Raw genomic sequence first — 18,609 nt, 5'->3', positions numbered from 1 at the left:
AGGAAGGAAGGAAGGAAGGAAGGAAGGAAGGAAGGAAGGAAGGAAGGGTGGAAAGGAGGGAAAAGGGGAGGGACTGTATAAATTAGAATATAACAGCTTCCTAGCAAATCATACTGGGTGACTGTGGCCCAGAGCCTCATGATTAGGAAGGGAAAGCAGTCCAGAGGTGAAGTTGATTATATGTGTGTGAACAACAGTGGTGAGGACCTAATCAGGCCCCTCCCCACCCTCTCATCTAGATCCCAGACAGATCTCGTCAAGGTCCAAACAGTACAGTAGGTGATGACTGACAATCAGACAGCCAGCAACTCAACTAAACAGCTCAGGGCTGCCAGACAGAGGCCAAGAGGACAGGAAGTCTGCAGAGATGGAGACCAGCCTGCCACGAGCTTCCTGGGGTCTTTCTACCTGGGGCTTTGCCTGCAGCTCCACCAGGATTACTGCAGCTGCACCCTCTGTGTGTGCATGTGCGTGCTTGTGTGCATGTGTATGTGTGCACGTGTGTGTGCATGTGCACATGTGAGCACCTGTGGGGTCAACCTATGGAATGCTGTCCATGCAACTTCCCACTCCATTGGTTAACCTCACAGATATGATGGGGAAGTCAGAGAAAGAGAAGGACGAATGTATAATCTGGGCCAGGATCAGGATTAGATGCAGGCTGCTAGTCCTAGCCTTGGCCGGAAGGGTTTACAGTGCAAGATACTGTCCTCCATGTATTTGGTACCTTGTTAACCTTGATCCCCTCAGGGCAGCTCTCCCTGTCCTTCCCCCACCTCACTCCCAATGCACCATGCACAGGCAATGAAAAACAAGCCCTTAGGTTGATGTGTCACCACTTAGACTGCAGAGAGTCCTTCCCCAGGGGCAGATGTGATGAGCCCTCGTGCTATGCTTCAGGCCACTGTGCCTGACAGTGGTGCAGGCAGTTTACCTGAAGAAGAGTCAGGAGGTCCTCCCTTCAGTTAACTTCCCAGATCAGGTACCACCCCCTGGCCCCAGACAAAGGCTGTGTGATGTTCTCCTATCACCCCTCCAAGCATGGCTGCAAATGCCCATCTCATGTCTGGGTTCATCTAGTGAAGCAGGTTTGGAACTGGGTAGCAGGTAGAAATTGGGAGAATTTGGAGAAGTTACACTGAGGGCAGCAGCCACCCTGGTTCCCTGCTGTGTTCCTGGCATGCAGTGGGTATGGGTGGAAAGGGAAGAAAGAGGACAGCCCTCATCTCTGGGCAAGGGCAGGACAGGTACCTACAGGGCACGTCGTTCAGGCTGACTGTAACAGGAAGAAATAAAGAACAGTGGCTCAGAGCATGGCTTCTGGAATCAGACAGACTGCAGGTGAACAGCGTAGGTAAGCCCACATTCTCATCACTCACTGGTATCACCGTGATCTGACTCATAGGGTCCTTGGGAGGATTAACTGACGATGTCTGGGACACACCCAGCCTTGCCCCTCAGGAAGGAAGTAGTCAATAAACATCAGCCGTTATCAATCCCACACTAACCCCAGAAAAGAGGTGTTATTACCCCCAATCCTAAAATTAGAAATGCAACCAAGGGGCAGAAAGGGAAAGCAATCTGGCCACAGTTACACACAGCTTGTCAAGTGGGAAGGTGGGAATTTCAGACTCTGAAGTCCACGTTCTACACCAGAAGGGGAGGAGGGAGGAGAAACAATAAATCTGCTTTATGAAATGAATGACCCTTTTGGGACATGCCACCACTCTGTGCTGGCCCTCCCTCTGCACCTGGATGAGCAGTGCCCAGGGCAGAGGCTGATGGCCTGAAACTCACCGAGTCTGTCCCCGTGAGCACGTACACTGACTTCAGGAGCAAGTAGCCATCCTGATCGACGTCCCCCTTCCACCACAGCAACTGTCCAGCTGCCAACCGAGCTTGCTCTGGAAGAAAGTGTCACCAGCAGGGCATACAACAACCTGCCCACACAGCCTCCCCCTCCATCCAGGGCCCCTCTTCCCAGGAGATGTGCCTGAGCATCTGTAGAGGACTTCAGCATCTTTCCTACACATCCCCAAGGCCACCTGCGTCTCTACCAAACGTTCCACACCTTGCCAGACTAATCTCCTTGGAAGACAGCCTTTTTCGTGCCACCGTCCCTGTTTAGCAACCATCAGTGGTTCCTGATTGCCAATGAGTGAGAACAAGCTCCTTGGCTATCAGACTCCCCACAATCCAGAATCTTCCCCTACTTCCTGGATCACACAGTCCCTTATGTTGCAAGAATTCCTGAAATCTATACCATGCTGAGCAATTACTTCCCCTTAGAATTTCCTCCTGACCCTCGGCCCTCAGCCACTGTGAAATTCTGCCCTGCCTCCAGGGATCAGCGCACATGAGGGGAAGAATGCAAGTCAGGAGGCCCCACAAGAGATGCACGCTTTGGCCTCTGTATCTTTTCAGGACCAAGAGGTCCACTGAACACACAGGTGCATCTTCAATCCTAGCACTTCCTCTGAGAGACCACGGTCCCCTGTGTGTTGTGTGTGTGTGTCTGTGTTGCAGTGTGTCTGTGTGTGTGTGCCTATATGTATCTCTGTGTGTAGTGTGTTTCTGGGTGTGTCTGCATGTGTAGAGTGTGTGTCTGTGTGTAGTTTCTGTGTGTGGTCTCTGTATGTGTCTGTGTGTAGTGTGTGTGTCTGTGTGTGTAGTATATGTGTATGTGTCTCTGTATCTCTGTGTGTCTGTGTGGATCTGTGTATAACATCTGTGTGTAGTGTCTGTGCATGTGTAGCATCTGTGTGTGGTGTGTCTGTGTCCGTGTATAATGTATTGTGTGCAGTGTGTGTGTTTGTTTGTCTATGTCTGTGTCCCAGAAGTAGCAGAGCTCCCTGACCCCTCTTCCCTCCTCCTGCGTTTCCTTTGGTCCCCAAGGCACTCAGTGGCAAAGTGGGGCCCATTTCTCTTTGGCACACAACACTGTAGCTCCACGCGAAAGCAGAGAGGGGCCAGAGAGACCAGGGAGGGTGTGCAGGGCTGCACTGCTCTCTGTAGAGGATCTGCCAGCACCTCCGTACTCTTACCCGCAGGCTTCCCAACAAGGGCCTTCTGGAGTTGCTGGGCAAGCTGGTCAGATACATCTTCAGCCAGCCTCTGGAGACTGGGAAAGCAGATGATCCCCACGGAGTGTTCCCAAGCCTGAAGCAACAGATGGGACTTGGTCAGAGATGGCAATGCCACAAGCAGGGCATGAGCACCACCTGCCATGCTGCCCTTCACCAGCCCAAGCTGACAGCTCGACTTCCTTTCCCAGGTGCATACAAAAGGCCACCACGTCACTCACCCTCACAGCCTCAACCACCATCCCTACACCAATACCCCCAGATCCTCTAACTGCCCAGACATCCCCTTGAACACGAGCCCCTAAGACGTCAAACACACAGAGCCCAGTCCACCGCCTTCCCCACAGCTTGCTGCATCTGGCATCGGTGGATGGCCCTGCCAGGTGCCCACTGCCCCCATGGGAGAACCAGGAGCACCTCTCCAGATTTCTCCCTTCCTCGGCCCTCATCCAGGCCCTCCTGTTGTTCCTCATATACAGTTTCAAATCCTGTATAGATATCCCAGTTTTAGTCATTCAATTACTTCCTTTAGATAAATTCCAAAAAGTGGGATTGCAAGTTAAAGAGTGTGCTTTTATTTTCTAGTACTTTGGTACATATTACTAACTCAGCTTCCAGACAAAGTTAACCAGATGAGACTCTCCAGGCCTCCCGGGAGCGGACAGGTTTCTCCACACCCTCGGCAACACTGAGCATCGCTGTGCTCTTTCATCCTTAATGAAAAACTTCAGAAGCGAAAAAGTATCTCATCTCAGTGACAGCCTTTTGATTCCTAGGGTGGATAACCTTTTTTCAGGTTTCTTGATTGCCTGTTTCTTTTCTTACCCTATAACTTTATTAGGGATTTTACTATTATTTATTTAAAAGAGCTCTTTGTACATAAAAAATGTCAGATGGGCCATAATATAACTTCAGTTATTTTGAGTTTGTCATTTTGTCTTTTAATTTGCTGTTGTTTGGTTTTAATATACAGAAATCTGAAATTCCCATGAAATCAAATTTCTCAATCTATTCTTAAAATTTCTGGCTTAGTTCCAGGCTTAAAAGATTCTTCTCTAGTCCAGCTTGTTGTTTTTAATCTCCTCTTTTTCAATGTCCTTAAAATTCTTTCTTATCTGCCCTTTCTGTATTTCTATCCCACCTAATCACCTTTTTCTGCAGACTTTTCCCCTTATTATGTAGGATAGTATTTAGTAGAAGTCAGGAGTTTTAAAATTCTGTTTGAAATGCCAGACTCATTTCAGAATTTCCTCCCTATTTCCGTAGTAGCCCTGTTCGTAAGTCTGCTTTTCAGCCAAGTCGTTGGGCAGATGGACTTTTCTCTTTGTTCTACTGTGTTGTAGAACTGGCTAAGTAGGACTGGCTAAGTTTCCTAGTCCTGCGATGAGAAGGGCTTATTCCAGACCAATGATTAGAGTGGAGGGACTGCCCTTGGTCCAGGACTTGAGTTCTCGAGAGATTCCCTGTCCCTGCTTCCCACCAGGAAGGTCAGCTGCTGCGCACATTCCGGGCATCCATGGCCTCCATGGAAGGCAGTTTTGCTGCCCTGCTTCTACTCAGCACCACCCACCACCCACTTTCACTTAAGCTCCTACTCGAAGACCTGAATGAGTTCTTTTTTAATCTGAGCTCTTCCATCTAGGAAAGATAAGGAGGGCTTCAAAACCCAAGAGGAAAAACATTTTAAATGTGTGTCTTGCTGTGGCATTATGTTTGTTAAAAATAAAAGCCTTTAAAAATCTTCCCTTTATTAAAAGATACTATAAACAAAGTGAAAAGGCAAGCCACAAATTGGGAGAAAATATTCACAATGCATGCCACTGACAGAGGATTAGTATCCAGACCACTAAAAATAGATAAGACAAAAACAACCTGCTTTTTAAAAAAAGAACAGAATAGACAACAGAAAAAACAGGTCATTTATGTAAGATGAAATAAATAACAAATTATTAATGATCCATAAAGTGCACATTGAAACCTCAATATTTTTATACTTTTCGGGTGGACAAAAATGAAATACCTGACAATACCAAATGTAGGAGAATGGGAGGGATCCTGGAACCCCCATGTACTACTTACGGAGTATCAGTTGGAAGAATCTTTTGAAGAAGGCTTTAACCTGATCCAACAAAGTAACAGGGGCACACACTCTACCACCTGGCAATTTCACTCCTAGGTGTATTCCCTAAAGAAATGTTGGCACATGTACTGAACAGGAAACATTTGTGTGGCATTATTTGTGGCTGTGAAAAACTGGGGAAAAAACTACCGAATATGCATTGATAAGACAATGAATAATTTGTGGTATATTTATATAATAGGATACTATATAGTACTGAAGAAGAAAGAGCGCTAGATGTATCAACATGGATGAATCCCAGAGATAGAATGTTGAGTGGAAAAAGCAAGTTGTCAAAGTATATTACAGTATGAGTCTATAAAAACCTGTAAGACTAGATTGAATGTTACTGATGGTGGTATATGTAGCTAATAGAAGTGAACATCCGCCCAGGGAATGAGGCACCCCAAATTCAAGAGAGAGAACCCCATTGGAGGAAAAGGGAGGGGAACGATCTATAGAATGTGTACACAGGGAGCTTAGTTTATTTGAAATGTTTTATTTGTTATATACTGGTTTGTGAGTACTCATGTGTTTTGAGCAAAATTTTACGTGGATCTGAATTTTTTTCTGCCCTATAAATAGACTTGGTTGGCGTTTGCTTATGTAAATTTTTTTAAAGTAGTGGGTTGGAACTTTGCTAAAACAACCAAAATGCTAGATTACTGTTAAACACTGTTGGACATAGCAGACCTCCAACACATACTTGATAAGTGAATGAAACGAATATGAAACCCATGATACACAGTAACAATGACTAAATGTTTTGGGCCTCGGTGCCATGCCAAACACTTACACTATGCATTACACTTCCATGCATTAGCTCCACTAATCTTCACAACAAGCCTTTGAGGTTTGTACTATTATTACGCTCACTTTACAGAAACTGAGGCTTAGCCGGAGTTTAAGAGAAATCAGTTAAGTGGCAGAGTCAAGGTTTGAATCATTTCACACACACTTGCACATAACCAAGGTAGCATTCGCACTTCTACGAAACTTATGGCTGCCACCTGCAAGCCAGCTGCCACTCAGACATGTTAATCCCTGGAGAGAAAAGTCCATCCTTTTGGCTTGGAATTTCTCTGGCAAGATGATTTCCTTCCCTAGAAATGAGAACTCTGCTATGATGTATTTCTAACAAATCCCTGCAACTCCTTCCTGCACTGACAAACCCCTCAAAGACCAATTTGCAGGCAGTTGACTCAGAAGCATCTATATCGTCTCTGGAGCAGTGGGACTCCAGGAGGCACTCCACAATAAAGCAAATTGGGCCACTGTGAGCTGAACAGTAATTGTACTCTGAGCCAGATCTCCCAAGGCCCAGATTCCTTCCTGGGACCTCAATGGGCACTTCTGGAAGCTGCATTAACTCTTTCAGGCCACCGGGGTGCTGTTTGATGCACAGAGCCAATCATTTACTGAATGGTACCATGGGGACCCCAAAGATTTAAGGCAGTTTCCAAAAGGCCCTAATTTTTTCCCGAACTGGGATTTACATGCTGGGAGAATATTGCTCAATATTTTTAAAAACTTTTATTTGCTAACATTATCTAAGCTGCACCATCATGCCTCATGGCTGTCCCTTCACATGGAAGAAAGAGAAAGAAAATGATGCTCTGGTCTCCAAAGGAAAATAAAGAATGGCAAAGCTCTAGGGGAGATGAGAGGAAAAACCCAGCTTTTGAATGACAAAGAGAACATGGTTGGTATTCCAGCATGAACAAAATGTCATTATTACTCCATTACTGCGGAGTTTGTCAGGTTTGTCTTTAAGTGAGCTCAAAGCATTTCTGAGACTTTGCATGAAGTTTCCCTGCGAGTGTGATGCAGTGGACCCTCTCCTCTGTTAAAAAAAACAAAAACAAAAACAAAAAACAGTGCATCAAAACTTCGCTAAAATAACAAAACAGCAAAAGTGTTATTTCTCCAAGATTGGAATAAACCATGTTGCAGGTCCCACTCCAAGATGGGGTAGAGTGAGGAGTGGATAAAGAGGGGTATTTACCCTTACTCTCCCCTTTGGACACCACACTTAAAAATAATTGTTGGTCATCTTTGCTATTTTATTTAACAGTGTTTATCTTTCTTCCATTATCAGTTAGATCCACACTTGGTTTTTACAAGAATGATCAATCATACTCAACATCATAAACTCTGCACCATTGGCTGAGTCGTCAGCCTAGGAATGTGCACATATGCACACACACAAACACCAGAATACACTCACCTCTAAATACAACTAAGTTAGTGTTCATTTCAATCCCTCCATACTAGGAAATGGATGTATTCCTTCTTGTGTTACCCACTTTTCCAGTTACCTGTTGTGCATGACAAACCACCCCTAAATTCAGTGGCTTAAAATAATAGCAATCATTTATTTTGCTCATGGATCTGCAATGTGTGCAGGGCTCAGCAGGGACACCTTTTCTGTGCTCCACTCTGCTAGGACAGCTAATGGGAGCTAAGAGATCCACTTCCAAGATGGTGGGTGTGCTCACAGGGCTGGCCAGATGGCGCTGGCAATCAGCAGCAAGTACAGCCTCAAGGTCAGGGCCTTGGATCCTCTCCACACAGGTGTTCACTCAGAACTACTTGGGTTTCCTCACAACATGGCAGCTAGACTCTAGGAGTGAGTATGCCAAGTGAGAGGCAGAAGAAGCTGTGAGCCTCTTGAAGCCTATGCCTGGAAATGTCTCTTCTGCCCTGTTCCATTAGCCCAGTCAATACAAATCCATCTAGATTCAAGGGGAAAGGATGAAGATCTCACCTCTTGAAGGGAGGAGTGTGAGCCCATGCACAGCACCTCTAATCTACCACATCCACATATTTCCCTTTTCTCCAATGTGGCCCCACCTCCCAGGTTGTCTATCTCAGACATTGGTAGATTTTACATTAATTGCTGAGGATTCTCTATTTTACTTTCTGCTTTCTCTCAAAGTCCACATTCTATGAATAAACCTTAGTAGCTACTTCTGTAGCTCTAGATTTCCCTATTTCTATTATTACAGGATATCTCTGTGCAATATGAGGACCTCAAGTGCTTTTCTTCCCCCAAAACTAGCACCTTCCCATGATTGCTAGAAGAACACCTTCTTCACTTGGTGTGAGATCATACGATGGGAAAGGTTCTGAAAAGACCAAACCCCAAGGCTCTTGGCAGGAAAAGAACAACCGTCTATTGAGTCTTTCTTAAAAACACTACCCTGTAAACCACAGAAGTCATTGGCTCTGTGTTGCTTCCACGTGATGAAATAAAACTTCCTCCTTATCTGTAACATCCTAGAGTCAGCAATCTAAACATCTTATGTGTGGGGGTGACATTCTTTCTGAGCCCAAGGGAAAGGTAAGGTCTTAACCAGGCAAAGCCATTGTCCAGTGAGTCATGAAATAAGGAAAGAAAAACCAGATCTGCCCTATCCTAGGAACCCCAGCACTGAGCAAGGACATCCAGTGGTTAATAATGCAGAGCTACAGCAGACTGCCCTGGTAACGTTCTGCTCCCAGCTGACAACTGGGGGACTTTGGCCAAGTTATGCAACATCCCTAAACCTCTCTTTCCTCATTTATAAAGCTAGGATAAAAATACTACCTACATCACAGTGTTATTGTGAGGACATGTAAACATTGAACGGAATGTCTGGCTAGCTAGTTAGAACCTGTAGGATATTACCTAGCTATTATCAGGGAAAGCAACTGCTCACCTGGGCATCAGGTTGCCTGAGTTTAAGTCTTGGCTCTGCCTCTTGCTAGTGTTGGAACCTAGGGCATCATTTCATCTCTTAGCCTCATTTCTAATATACAGATTGGTTAGTACAGGTCAAAGAAAGAATAGGGTGATATTAAAAAGAAATAAAAGAAAAGGGGAAAAGGCTAGGTTAGAAGGATCTGACCCTAAATCAGGACTGAAACACCCTTCAACGTGCCTTGGCTAAGAATTCCTTGACCCAACAAGAAGAGTGAAGAACCCTAGGTGAGGAGGGAACCTGCTATTCTGGGTGAGAATCTCATTTCTCACTCTTCCCCTCAGGGCAGCTCCTTTTTTGGGTTCCAGTTTGTTGAGATTCCATTAGGTTCTTCCTTATTACCTAGACAGTAGCCAAAATGTTGAGTAGGTTAGCACTCCTGCAGCCACTCTTCAACTCAAGAGGCAGTGGGGCTGGGATTCACTATACCACGAACCAAGCTCTCCTTTGTGCTTGCCTAGCAGTTACTGCAGATTCAAGTATAAACAATGACAGGGATAGGGGAAAGTTCAGTGCTCTGTGTTTGGAGGAGTCAGATATGAGAGAAAACCAAACAGGCTAATGGGAAGTTCTTCTCTGGGAAGAAGATGCCAAAGAAGTAGCTCTGAGGGAGTCTGATGCACAAGACAATGCCCAGTGTCAAATCTCAAGACTCACAAGGCTGAAGCTACCAGGTGACAGCAACTTAGGAGAGGCACACATAGCTGTCAACCTGATTCACCCAGCCCCAGCTACAACATAGATCACCCCTTCCAATCAGAGTCTAACTAATAAAGAGGCTGGGGGTCAGTAAGACAAGACCCCACACCACAGGGACATGGCCTTTCTGAGCAGAAGTGACAATTCAAAATCCCTTGTGTGCATTGCTTTGAAACAAATATTCCAAATCATCTTAATTAATTTCCTTTGGGCCAAAAATGAAGAGAGTCAGGTATAGAGTTGAGCTCCATCACAGATGGGAGTTCGGGACTCTTTTGTTTGTACACAGGAGTCTCAGAGCCCAGGCAGGGTATGATTTCAATGACAACCAATACATGCATAAGGCTTTGATGTTAACAGCCACATTCCAGAAGTGGCATAACATTTTAGGTTCTGTTATTTCCAAGGTAGAACTTCATGGAAAACCTTAAAGAACACTGTTTTGTAGTTATAAAATTCAGAACAGAGTGGTTACAAGCTTATCTTCTTACACAAGGGCCCATATTCCAGTAAATGTTCTCAAGCTTCATCTCAGGTTAGATTTGATCTGCACTACACCTGAGAAGAATCTCCCATCTTCCCCATCTTTCTTTCCACCACCAACTCAGAAGTAAGAAGGCTGAGCACTCTGGCTCTGGCAGGGTTTTATTAGTCAGAACGTAATAGAAACAAAGTTTTGGAGGCATGTAGGACTTAATAAAATAATATTAATATTAAGGAAATTATGAGAGGCCTATAATATTCTGCCTCTATAGGGTGTGCCAGAGGTGGGCTCCAGGGATCCAGAGTAGCAGATTGTGTCAGCAGTTTGGGGAATCGTGGTGACAGGAATCTCAAATGCTTCAATCCATGTGCAGTAAGTACCCCGGAGGCTGGTGGAAAAGTAATGGGAATAATGTCTACTTTCCATGAGCTGTGAACTTTATAATCATTGTCTTGTCTTACCCTCATGGTTTCTCCTCGAAATGCTATTAATTCTACTTTATGGATAACTGAGGTGCAGCAATAGTTGGTAACTTGCTCAATAGCACACAACTAATAAATAAGTGATGCAGCCAGGACTTGAGCCTTGATCTGTTTGACTGGAAAGCCCACATGTTCAACAACAGGGTCATTATGCCTCCATTATCGGGAACACGACAGGGTTCGGGAAACAAAGACGAGTATCAAGGTTCACTTACAATAGTAACACTTAAATATGGAGTCACAAGCTCACATGCCTGTATGGTGACATAACATTCATTAGTAATATGGGTTGAGTAAAATACATTGGAGTGAGCTCTGAGGTTACCTGGGGAACCCCATAACCCTTCCCATATAACTGTCAGTATTAGGTCTACCAAAATTTGCAAGATAAATTAGAAATCTGATTTTCACATGAAAGCTTTCCATTTTGGAAAAAAAACAAAACAAAACAAAACAAAACATGGCCACTAGTTCATTCTGAACCCCTGCAGGCTCTGCTCTGGGCCACACTCACCATGAGGGCAAACCTCTGTCTTCTTCACTCCTATAGCCCAGGCCTTAGAACAGAGTATAGGAGCTTAATAAATATTAGTACAACAAACAAACGAATTCTCAAACAAACAACAGGGAGGTGAAGAAGAATCAAGTCCTGGCTCTTGAGCGCAGAGTCCTTTCATCAGAGCCCGAGCTGCCCATGTGGGTGGGAACGGTGCCACTGAGAACCAGCAGCTCAGTAATGGCAGAACTCATCCCCATCGCCAGTGACTTGCACTGGGGGCTGGGGACTGCTTATATTGTCCCTTCCATAAGACAAATTTGACCTGGGAACTGGAGTAAGACTGTCCCACCTCCCAGAATCTGGGGTTGTCAGGGCAGGCAGGGCTAGGGCTGAGAAACTTTAGCTGTCTCTCCTAAACTAGCCCTAGTTATGCAGTCTGTGAAATGAGATGAATGGAACTACAAGTTCAAAACATGAGGAAATGATGAATTAATGGAAAGTGAGTTGTTTGGCAACTTTTTAATCCTAAGTATGGAATGCATCCTACAGATGTATTTCCAAGAAGATTCAAAGTCATCTTTTGAAACCCTTAAATATTACTGATGAATAAGTTTGAGGAAATATATTCACAAAGGTATTTACCAATGAAAACATGCCAAAGCCTCCATCTGCCACAGTCTACTTTCAAATGTGAGAGGCAGCTCATGTTCTCTCTGCTTTGAGTATTTTGTAGGTATATGCTTTTCAAAAATAACCCCAAATCCATAGTCAAGTAAACACTAAGTCCTCATAAAAAGTGCTTTCAATGCTACAACTAGACTTCAACTATAAGGCAGACCTCACTGGCAGGAGTATTGCTCCCAGACAACAAAGGAAATCCCTTGCAGCCAACCTGTCACCAGCTGCCACTAGCTAGAGTGCAGACCCAGTAGATATGCTGGTTTCCCTAGTAGAGCTGTGACCGGGATGTGAGTGAAGCTCTGGTGCTCTCCACTCATTTTATCTCACTTTACATTATTGTTACTATTTGATGCAAGATATTCTGGCTCTCCCAGGCCTTGGTGTTGGCATCCCTGAGGTGCGAGGTTGCCAGCCACCTGTGTGACTCTTGTGTCAGGACATACCATCCTCTATTCCCTCCAAAAGAAGCTGGACTTATTTCTGGCTCCCAAACTGGGTTTGTGGTTGAACAATGTAATATTTTTTAACTAAAGAGACAGTATTACTCAGAAGCTAACTGTCTGTCCTTTCTAAGTCCCTCTCCACCCTAGAAATGGGCCTTACTTGTCATCTTTGGCATTTCACTCTTGCTAGGGTCTTCCCAAAATTCATATAGTGACGTTTTAATCTCTAAGGTAATGGTCTCAGGAGGTAGGACCTTTGGAAAATGATTTGGCTCTGCCCTTATGAATGGGATTAGTGCTCTTATAAAATAAGCCTGAGAGAGGCCCCTCACCCCTTCCACCACATAAGGCCATGGCAAGAAGACACCTTCCATGAGCCAGAAAGTAAGCTCTTACCAGACGCTTAATGTGCCTTAATGTTGGACTTCCCAGGCTGCAAACTATGAAAAATAAAAGTCTGTTGCGTCTAAGCTACCCAGTTTATGGCATTTTGTTATAGTGGCCCTAGCAGGCTAAGACAACTCTCCCCTGAGCAACCAATCAGAGTCCACTTGTGATGACATTAAAACCACCAACTTCACTATGCAATCATCCCAGAAGTGTCCCAGGGCACCTATCTCCTTACAGTTTCAAAAATAAGAACACTAACCTTCAGGAACAGGGGGAGAAGACTCAACAGGCTCTTCTGACGCTCAGTGGGGCTCTTGTGAGTCAATTGCTGGTATTCCAGAAACTTCCTTTCCAGCATGTCCCAGAGAGCTGTGGGGCCAGGGGACTGCCCTCCACATGGGACAGCAAGCTGCCCTTCATTTTTGGAACCTGGATCTTCATTTCTGTCTTCAGCCTTTGAAAGATCTTCTGCCTCCATGCCGTGGCAAAGCAGATCTGAATTCAGAAAAAATAGAAGTGAACACTTGTCACATCACTTCCTGATGATTCTGGCCGTGGATAAGGTACTGTACTCACTCAGCCCAGTTCCTATTGAAGATGGTTCCCCTAAGAATCTGAAACAGACTAAAACAAGGAACACTTTTTAAAAGGAGATTCAGATTTAGATGTGATTAATACAAATTCACAATCTAGTGTGTGCCCAGCACTGTGGGATCTTATACACAGGACTCAGACAGACTCTCTTACAGCTACACAGACAGATGGGTGCCCTTATTCTCTCTAGGTAGGTAAGGAAACTGGGCCAAAGGCATATAAGCAGCTAGACATCAAGTTGAAATGCAAACTTTCACACTAAAGCCTGTTTGTTTGTTTGTTTCTTTGTTTTTTGGAGGGTGGGTTGTTTGTCTTTTCACTTGTTGCTATTTCTCTTTTAAAAGGCTGCATACATAAAAGAGATGTAAATAGTTCACTGGTATTTGTAGAGGCACATAATTCTGTATCTAGAACTTCCTTCTATGATGGGTCTGTAAGGATAGATTCCTCATTCTAAGCATTATCTGGTTTATACTTGATATTTTTAGAGTATTTTGTTCTCAAAATGACCCTCTCAGTCCCCAAGCTTACAGGAGCTCACCCCTAAGTGCACACAGGAGCAGTGTTTGCAAATCGGGAGCCTCAAGTCAGTAGGCACAAGAGCAAAAACTTACATGATGAAAACAACCAAGGGCCAATTCACCAATAAGTGACCTCCCAAAGGTACACACCTTCAAAAGTTGTCATTCAGTTATGACTTACACCATAACATACGATAGTTTATTGTTTGTTTGTCTGGAGTTCAGTAAACTCTAAGAAGGGACAAAAATGTTCAGGCTCCCTGAATAAAAGCCCTCACCAAACTCAACATTACCACGTAGGAAGCCATCCAGGAGCCCAGCAGGCATGCAACAATCACAAGTTAGCAACCAGAGTGACATAAAGAAGTGGGTCCAGCAGTAGTGGGGTTACATCATGCTTTGTTTTTAGCCCAAACACACATTCCTTGCAGGCTAAAATGGGGTTTAGCCACACGTCACCGGCAAGGCTAACCGGCCCCTCTCTGAAACCCTCTCACTCTTTATGTGCAGAACCCAGCCTGCCCCTGACTCATCTTCGAGCACACAGACTGCCTACTGTCTGAATTCATTTTCAGAAATCATTTTCTTATTACAAAAGCCATGTCAGTTCATTTTCAAAAACCAAGAGGAAACAAAAAATCAGGAAGAACATAATGCTTGCCCATACCCAGAAAACACGACTGCTGATATTCCAGCTTCTATCTGTGAATATATAGTTTAGTAAGAACACGATCATAATAGTGTTGAAGCAAACTTTATTTCCACTTTTGCTTTTTTTGGGCACTGGGATGGGGTTTTGTGGGGGATTAAGTTGTTTCCTTTGAGGGGTTGACTCTAAGGGGCAGGCGGTGGGCGGAGTTGCTCACACCCGTCAGCCTCTTCCCTGATCTGGGCAGGCTCCTCTCTGGCTGTGTTCATTTATTCCTTTATCACCAAGACTCCATTCTCCATTTGCATTTGCTGTGTCCCCACCCCACCCACACTCCCGCTTGGTGAGTATGAGTCCACCAGCATGGAACTTAGGAGTATGACACACAGCACCTGATTTCCATCCGCATACACTTAAGTTAGCGAATGCTCTTCTGCATCTTTTCTGCTCTTACTCTTTCACCCAGCATTATGTCTTCAGACTCCACCACGTGACTCTGTGTTTGTCAAGTTCATTTCCTCTAACTGCTGCCTTGTGTTCCAAAGTGGGCATCACATGCCTATTTTACTTGTTGGCTTTCTCAGTGATAGATGGCTGGATTAGCCACAACATCCCGTCCTGCACACAGGGCTGGGGTGGACATTCCTGCGTGGGTCCCTTCACTGGGCTCTCATGACTCACTCTGGATATGAAGGCAGGGGCAGCAGAACTGAGTCAAGGGAGTATGCCTGCTCAGTGCAACTAAGTTCCACCCACTAAGATGCCTCCAGAAAGCTGGCATCAGGCCATCTCCCACACAGCATCTGAAGGCTCCTCAGTGACCTCATTTTACCACCCTGCTTGGCATCACCCAGCTTTCCAGTGTTTGCAATCTGATTGAAGGAAAGAGATCTCGCATTGTCATTTTAATTTCCATTTCTCTAAGTTACTAATGAGTATGAGCATCCCTTTACATGCCTGATAGCCTTTTGGCATTTCTCCTCTGTGAATTAACTGCTCATAACCTTTGCTTATTTTTTCTTTGCTTGTCTTTCTCTTGCTGCTTTGGGAGACTATATCTAGGAGCCGGTCCTTTGTTAGTTTTAAAAATTGCAGATATTTTCTCTCAATCCATTTTTTAATAAATTAGTCCATAACTTTCTTTGTAGTCAAAACAGCACATCATGAATATCTTCCACATTATTTAAGATCCTCAACACCTTCATTCTTAACAGCTACATGGTGGCCATAGAGTAATGTTGCTTGTTTATTGAATAAGCCCTTACACTTAGGCACTTAAATGATAACAAATTATTCAGTACTATAAAAAAAAAATACTGTAATGGCAATTCTCATGTCTCAGTCTTTTATATATATTCATGATAAAATAACAAATCCTAATCCATTCCTGAATTTCTAAAAGTAAATAGTTGGATCTAAAGGTAGATAAACTTTCCAGCCTCTTGATCCGTATTTCCAAACAGCTGCTCCTGAAATACCGATCCTATCAAGGGACAGAGAGTCCTTCTGCATAAGCGTACAAGAGCTTGAGCTTCCCTATGTGTAATCTTTTTTATTACCATTTTTTTAACCCTGATGATTTGACAGGTAAAATAAAATCAAAAGAAAGTGCATCTCTGTTGTTTCTCACTGCTCACTTGCTGCAGAGTGAGGAGCTGAGCATGTTTCCGTCTGAGGCTCGGTCTCCTTCAGAGCTCCCTGCAGCTATTCTGGAGTCAGATTCCAGTGAGTTTTCATTTCATGGGTTCCTTGTAAGGAGGTCTCAGCTATTCCCATGGCTCTAATTACCCCTGAGAGCCACATATCTACTAAACATTAGATCTGTGAAGGCAAGGATATTGTGTCCATAGCAGGGGCTGGCACAGAGTAGATTCTCAATAAAATGTTATTGAATAAATGAATGAAAGTATAAGTGAATCTGTGAATGAATTAACTTATGTGCTGATGGCACCCAAATCTCAATATTTCTCTCTCTAGCCTAGACCCCTCTTTGGAGCAAGTTCATTTTTCCCACTCCAAGATTTCTACTAGGATTTCCCCAGGACTCTGACAGCCACTATGTCCAACCAAACTGCCATTCTTAGCACCAATAGAGTCAGCCCCAAGCCATGGTAACAGCAAGCTTAGTGTTGTCTCTACCATATAAAGTTCATTTTGTGGCCACATCTGCAGGTTCTACTAACTGATTCCATCAGTAAACCATGTCTGAGGACCTGCTAACATGCCCCGTCTTTAGGACCAGCAAGTGGCAAGTCAAGTGAGTATCAGGTCAGAATATGAAACTGCGATGGGTCGGAACTTAGCTGGAGATCCAGAGGAAGGATCAGAAACCTCCCAGCTCTCCTCTGAAGTGTGCAGAAGCCACGTTTACTGAAGTGAAACACTTGACTCACCTTCACTTGAATCGACAGAGATTTTTGATAAACAAGAATTTCTAACAAATGCGGACCTGTGAAATTGCGTGGCAGCAGTATCTGACTCAAATGCTAAGTTGCAGCTGCCCTACCTCCTGCTCACCTGCTGATCATGCCACACCTGCTTCAGTTTTATTTGAAAAGAGAAGGAAACAGGGAGTAGCCTTGCAGGCCATGTGAAGAACAGCAAGAAGAAACCACTCTAATCTGTCTCATTCTCAAGAAGTGCCCCACCTACAAGCCAGCAGCCTCTTCTTTCTTTTTTTTTTCTTTTTTTTATGTGGTCACTGGAACTTTTATTTTATTTATTATACTTTAAGTTCTAGGGTACAGGTACACAACTGCAGGTTTGTTACATATTTCTACCAGGATTTCCCCAGGACTGCTGCACCCATTAACTCGTCATTTACATTAGGTATATCTCCTAATGCTATCCCTTTCCCCTCCCCGCTTCCCCCACCCCACTATAGGCCCTGGTGTGTGATGTTCCCCATCCTGTGTCCAAGTGTTCTCATTGTTCAGTTCCCACCTATGAGTGAGAACATGCGGTGTTTGGTTTTCTGTCCTTGCGACAGTTTGCTCAGAATGATGGTTTCCAGCTTCACACATGTCCCTACAAAGAACATGAACTCATCCTTTTTTATGGCGCCAGCAGCCTCTTCTTATCCAGAGTGAAAAGGGACCCAGTGGGGCTTATGGTCACTGTGGGAGTCCCAGGCAAGGCCAGGGTGAGGGTAGGGCAGTGAAGGAGGCACTCACCTCTGCACAAGATTTAAGGAGGTGCCAAAAATGATAATTTAATGCAACAGTTATAGAGATCAGTTAATGCCAAGAAATCCATGATGAACAAAATATCAAAATTTTAAATAAAAACAGGATCCAAACCTGTGCTTCCCAACCATCCCCCAACTTCACTCCCCACTGTGGGAACTTGAGCTCAGGGCACTTTTCACAAAAATCAACCTACTAAACAGACACCATCTCTGGGCCTTGGCTCCTGGGGATTCTACTCTCAGCCGTGTATGGCTCCCAGCACAGACTCTGGGGCCAGATTGCTGGGGTTTCAACACAGTGGGCTTAGACCAAGTGACAAGACTCATCCCTGCCTCAATGTCCTCATTTGTAAAGTGGGGATGACAACAGGTCCTCTCACAGGGCCCCTCTAGCATGAGTCAGCTCGGCACAGGTTACTGTTAGGACTGGGGAAATACGTATTTACTGGCACCTACTTAGTGCAGGCATTTACATGCATCTCTTCATGTAATCCTCCTAATATCCAGTGACAGCAAAGCTAGCAGCCTTCATCCACAGCTGGTACTGAGGTGGGAGCAGAGAGGTGACTTGGCCAGGGTCCTTTTGCCAGTCAGTGGCTGGAGCAGAAGCCCCCAGGTCTGTGGATAGCCCAGGCTTTGCTGCCCAGCACACCCCCAGCAGTGCACACAGGCAGCTGGGCTCACACTGTGGTTGCTTGGGGCCGAGGATGGGGAGAGGCGCTTGGCAAACTACTACACACGGTCACACAGGCTTGGGGAAGACTTGCTACCCTGGAAAGGTTCTTGGACAGGTGGGCTTTTAGGGGAAAGGTTCAGGAAAATATGGCCTTGGCAGGGCAAGAGACCAGGAGGCTGCAGGGGAGTCCCAGAGCCTCCAGGAAAAGACAAGACCACTGCTCCCTCCTGGCTGTGCTGTGTCCTAGCTTGGATGGGGTTGGGGCACACAGCATTCCAGCCCTGCACATCCGTGACCAGCCAGGTTGGAAGCTCTGCTCTCCTGAGGCAGAAACTTGCCTTCTCACATAGCCACGAGGC

The 18,609-nt window shown here is 44.9% G+C and overlaps 1 protein-coding gene across 3 annotated transcripts in view; it reads right to left on the bottom strand.

The window, feature by feature from the left end:
* Nucleotides 1–18,609, bottom strand: part of WDFY4 (WDFY family member 4) — a 312,143-nt gene that overhangs the window by 273,525 nt on the left and 20,009 nt on the right. For all 3 annotated transcript variants that reach the window (XM_023230197.2, XM_023230195.2, XM_023230196.2), the window contains exons 2-4: nt 12,883–13,118; nt 3,045–3,159; nt 1,798–1,904 (exon numbers count right to left, since the gene is read on the bottom strand). In XM_023230197.2, the coding sequence (XP_023085965.1) occupies nt 1,798–1,904; nt 3,045–3,159; nt 12,883–13,101 (441 nt within the window). In that variant the 5' untranslated portion in view covers nt 13,102–13,118. The remainder of the gene's footprint in view (nt 1–1,797; nt 1,905–3,044; nt 3,160–12,882; nt 13,119–18,609) is intronic.

This window comes from Piliocolobus tephrosceles, chromosome 9 (genome assembly GCF_002776525.5).
Source record: "Piliocolobus tephrosceles isolate RC106 chromosome 9, ASM277652v3, whole genome shotgun sequence".
In the NCBI taxonomy this organism is placed as follows: Eukaryota; Metazoa; Chordata; class Mammalia; order Primates; family Cercopithecidae; genus Piliocolobus; species Piliocolobus tephrosceles.
The sequence above is the reverse complement of the archived record's forward strand: the minus strand, read 5'-3'. Positions and strand labels throughout refer to the sequence as shown.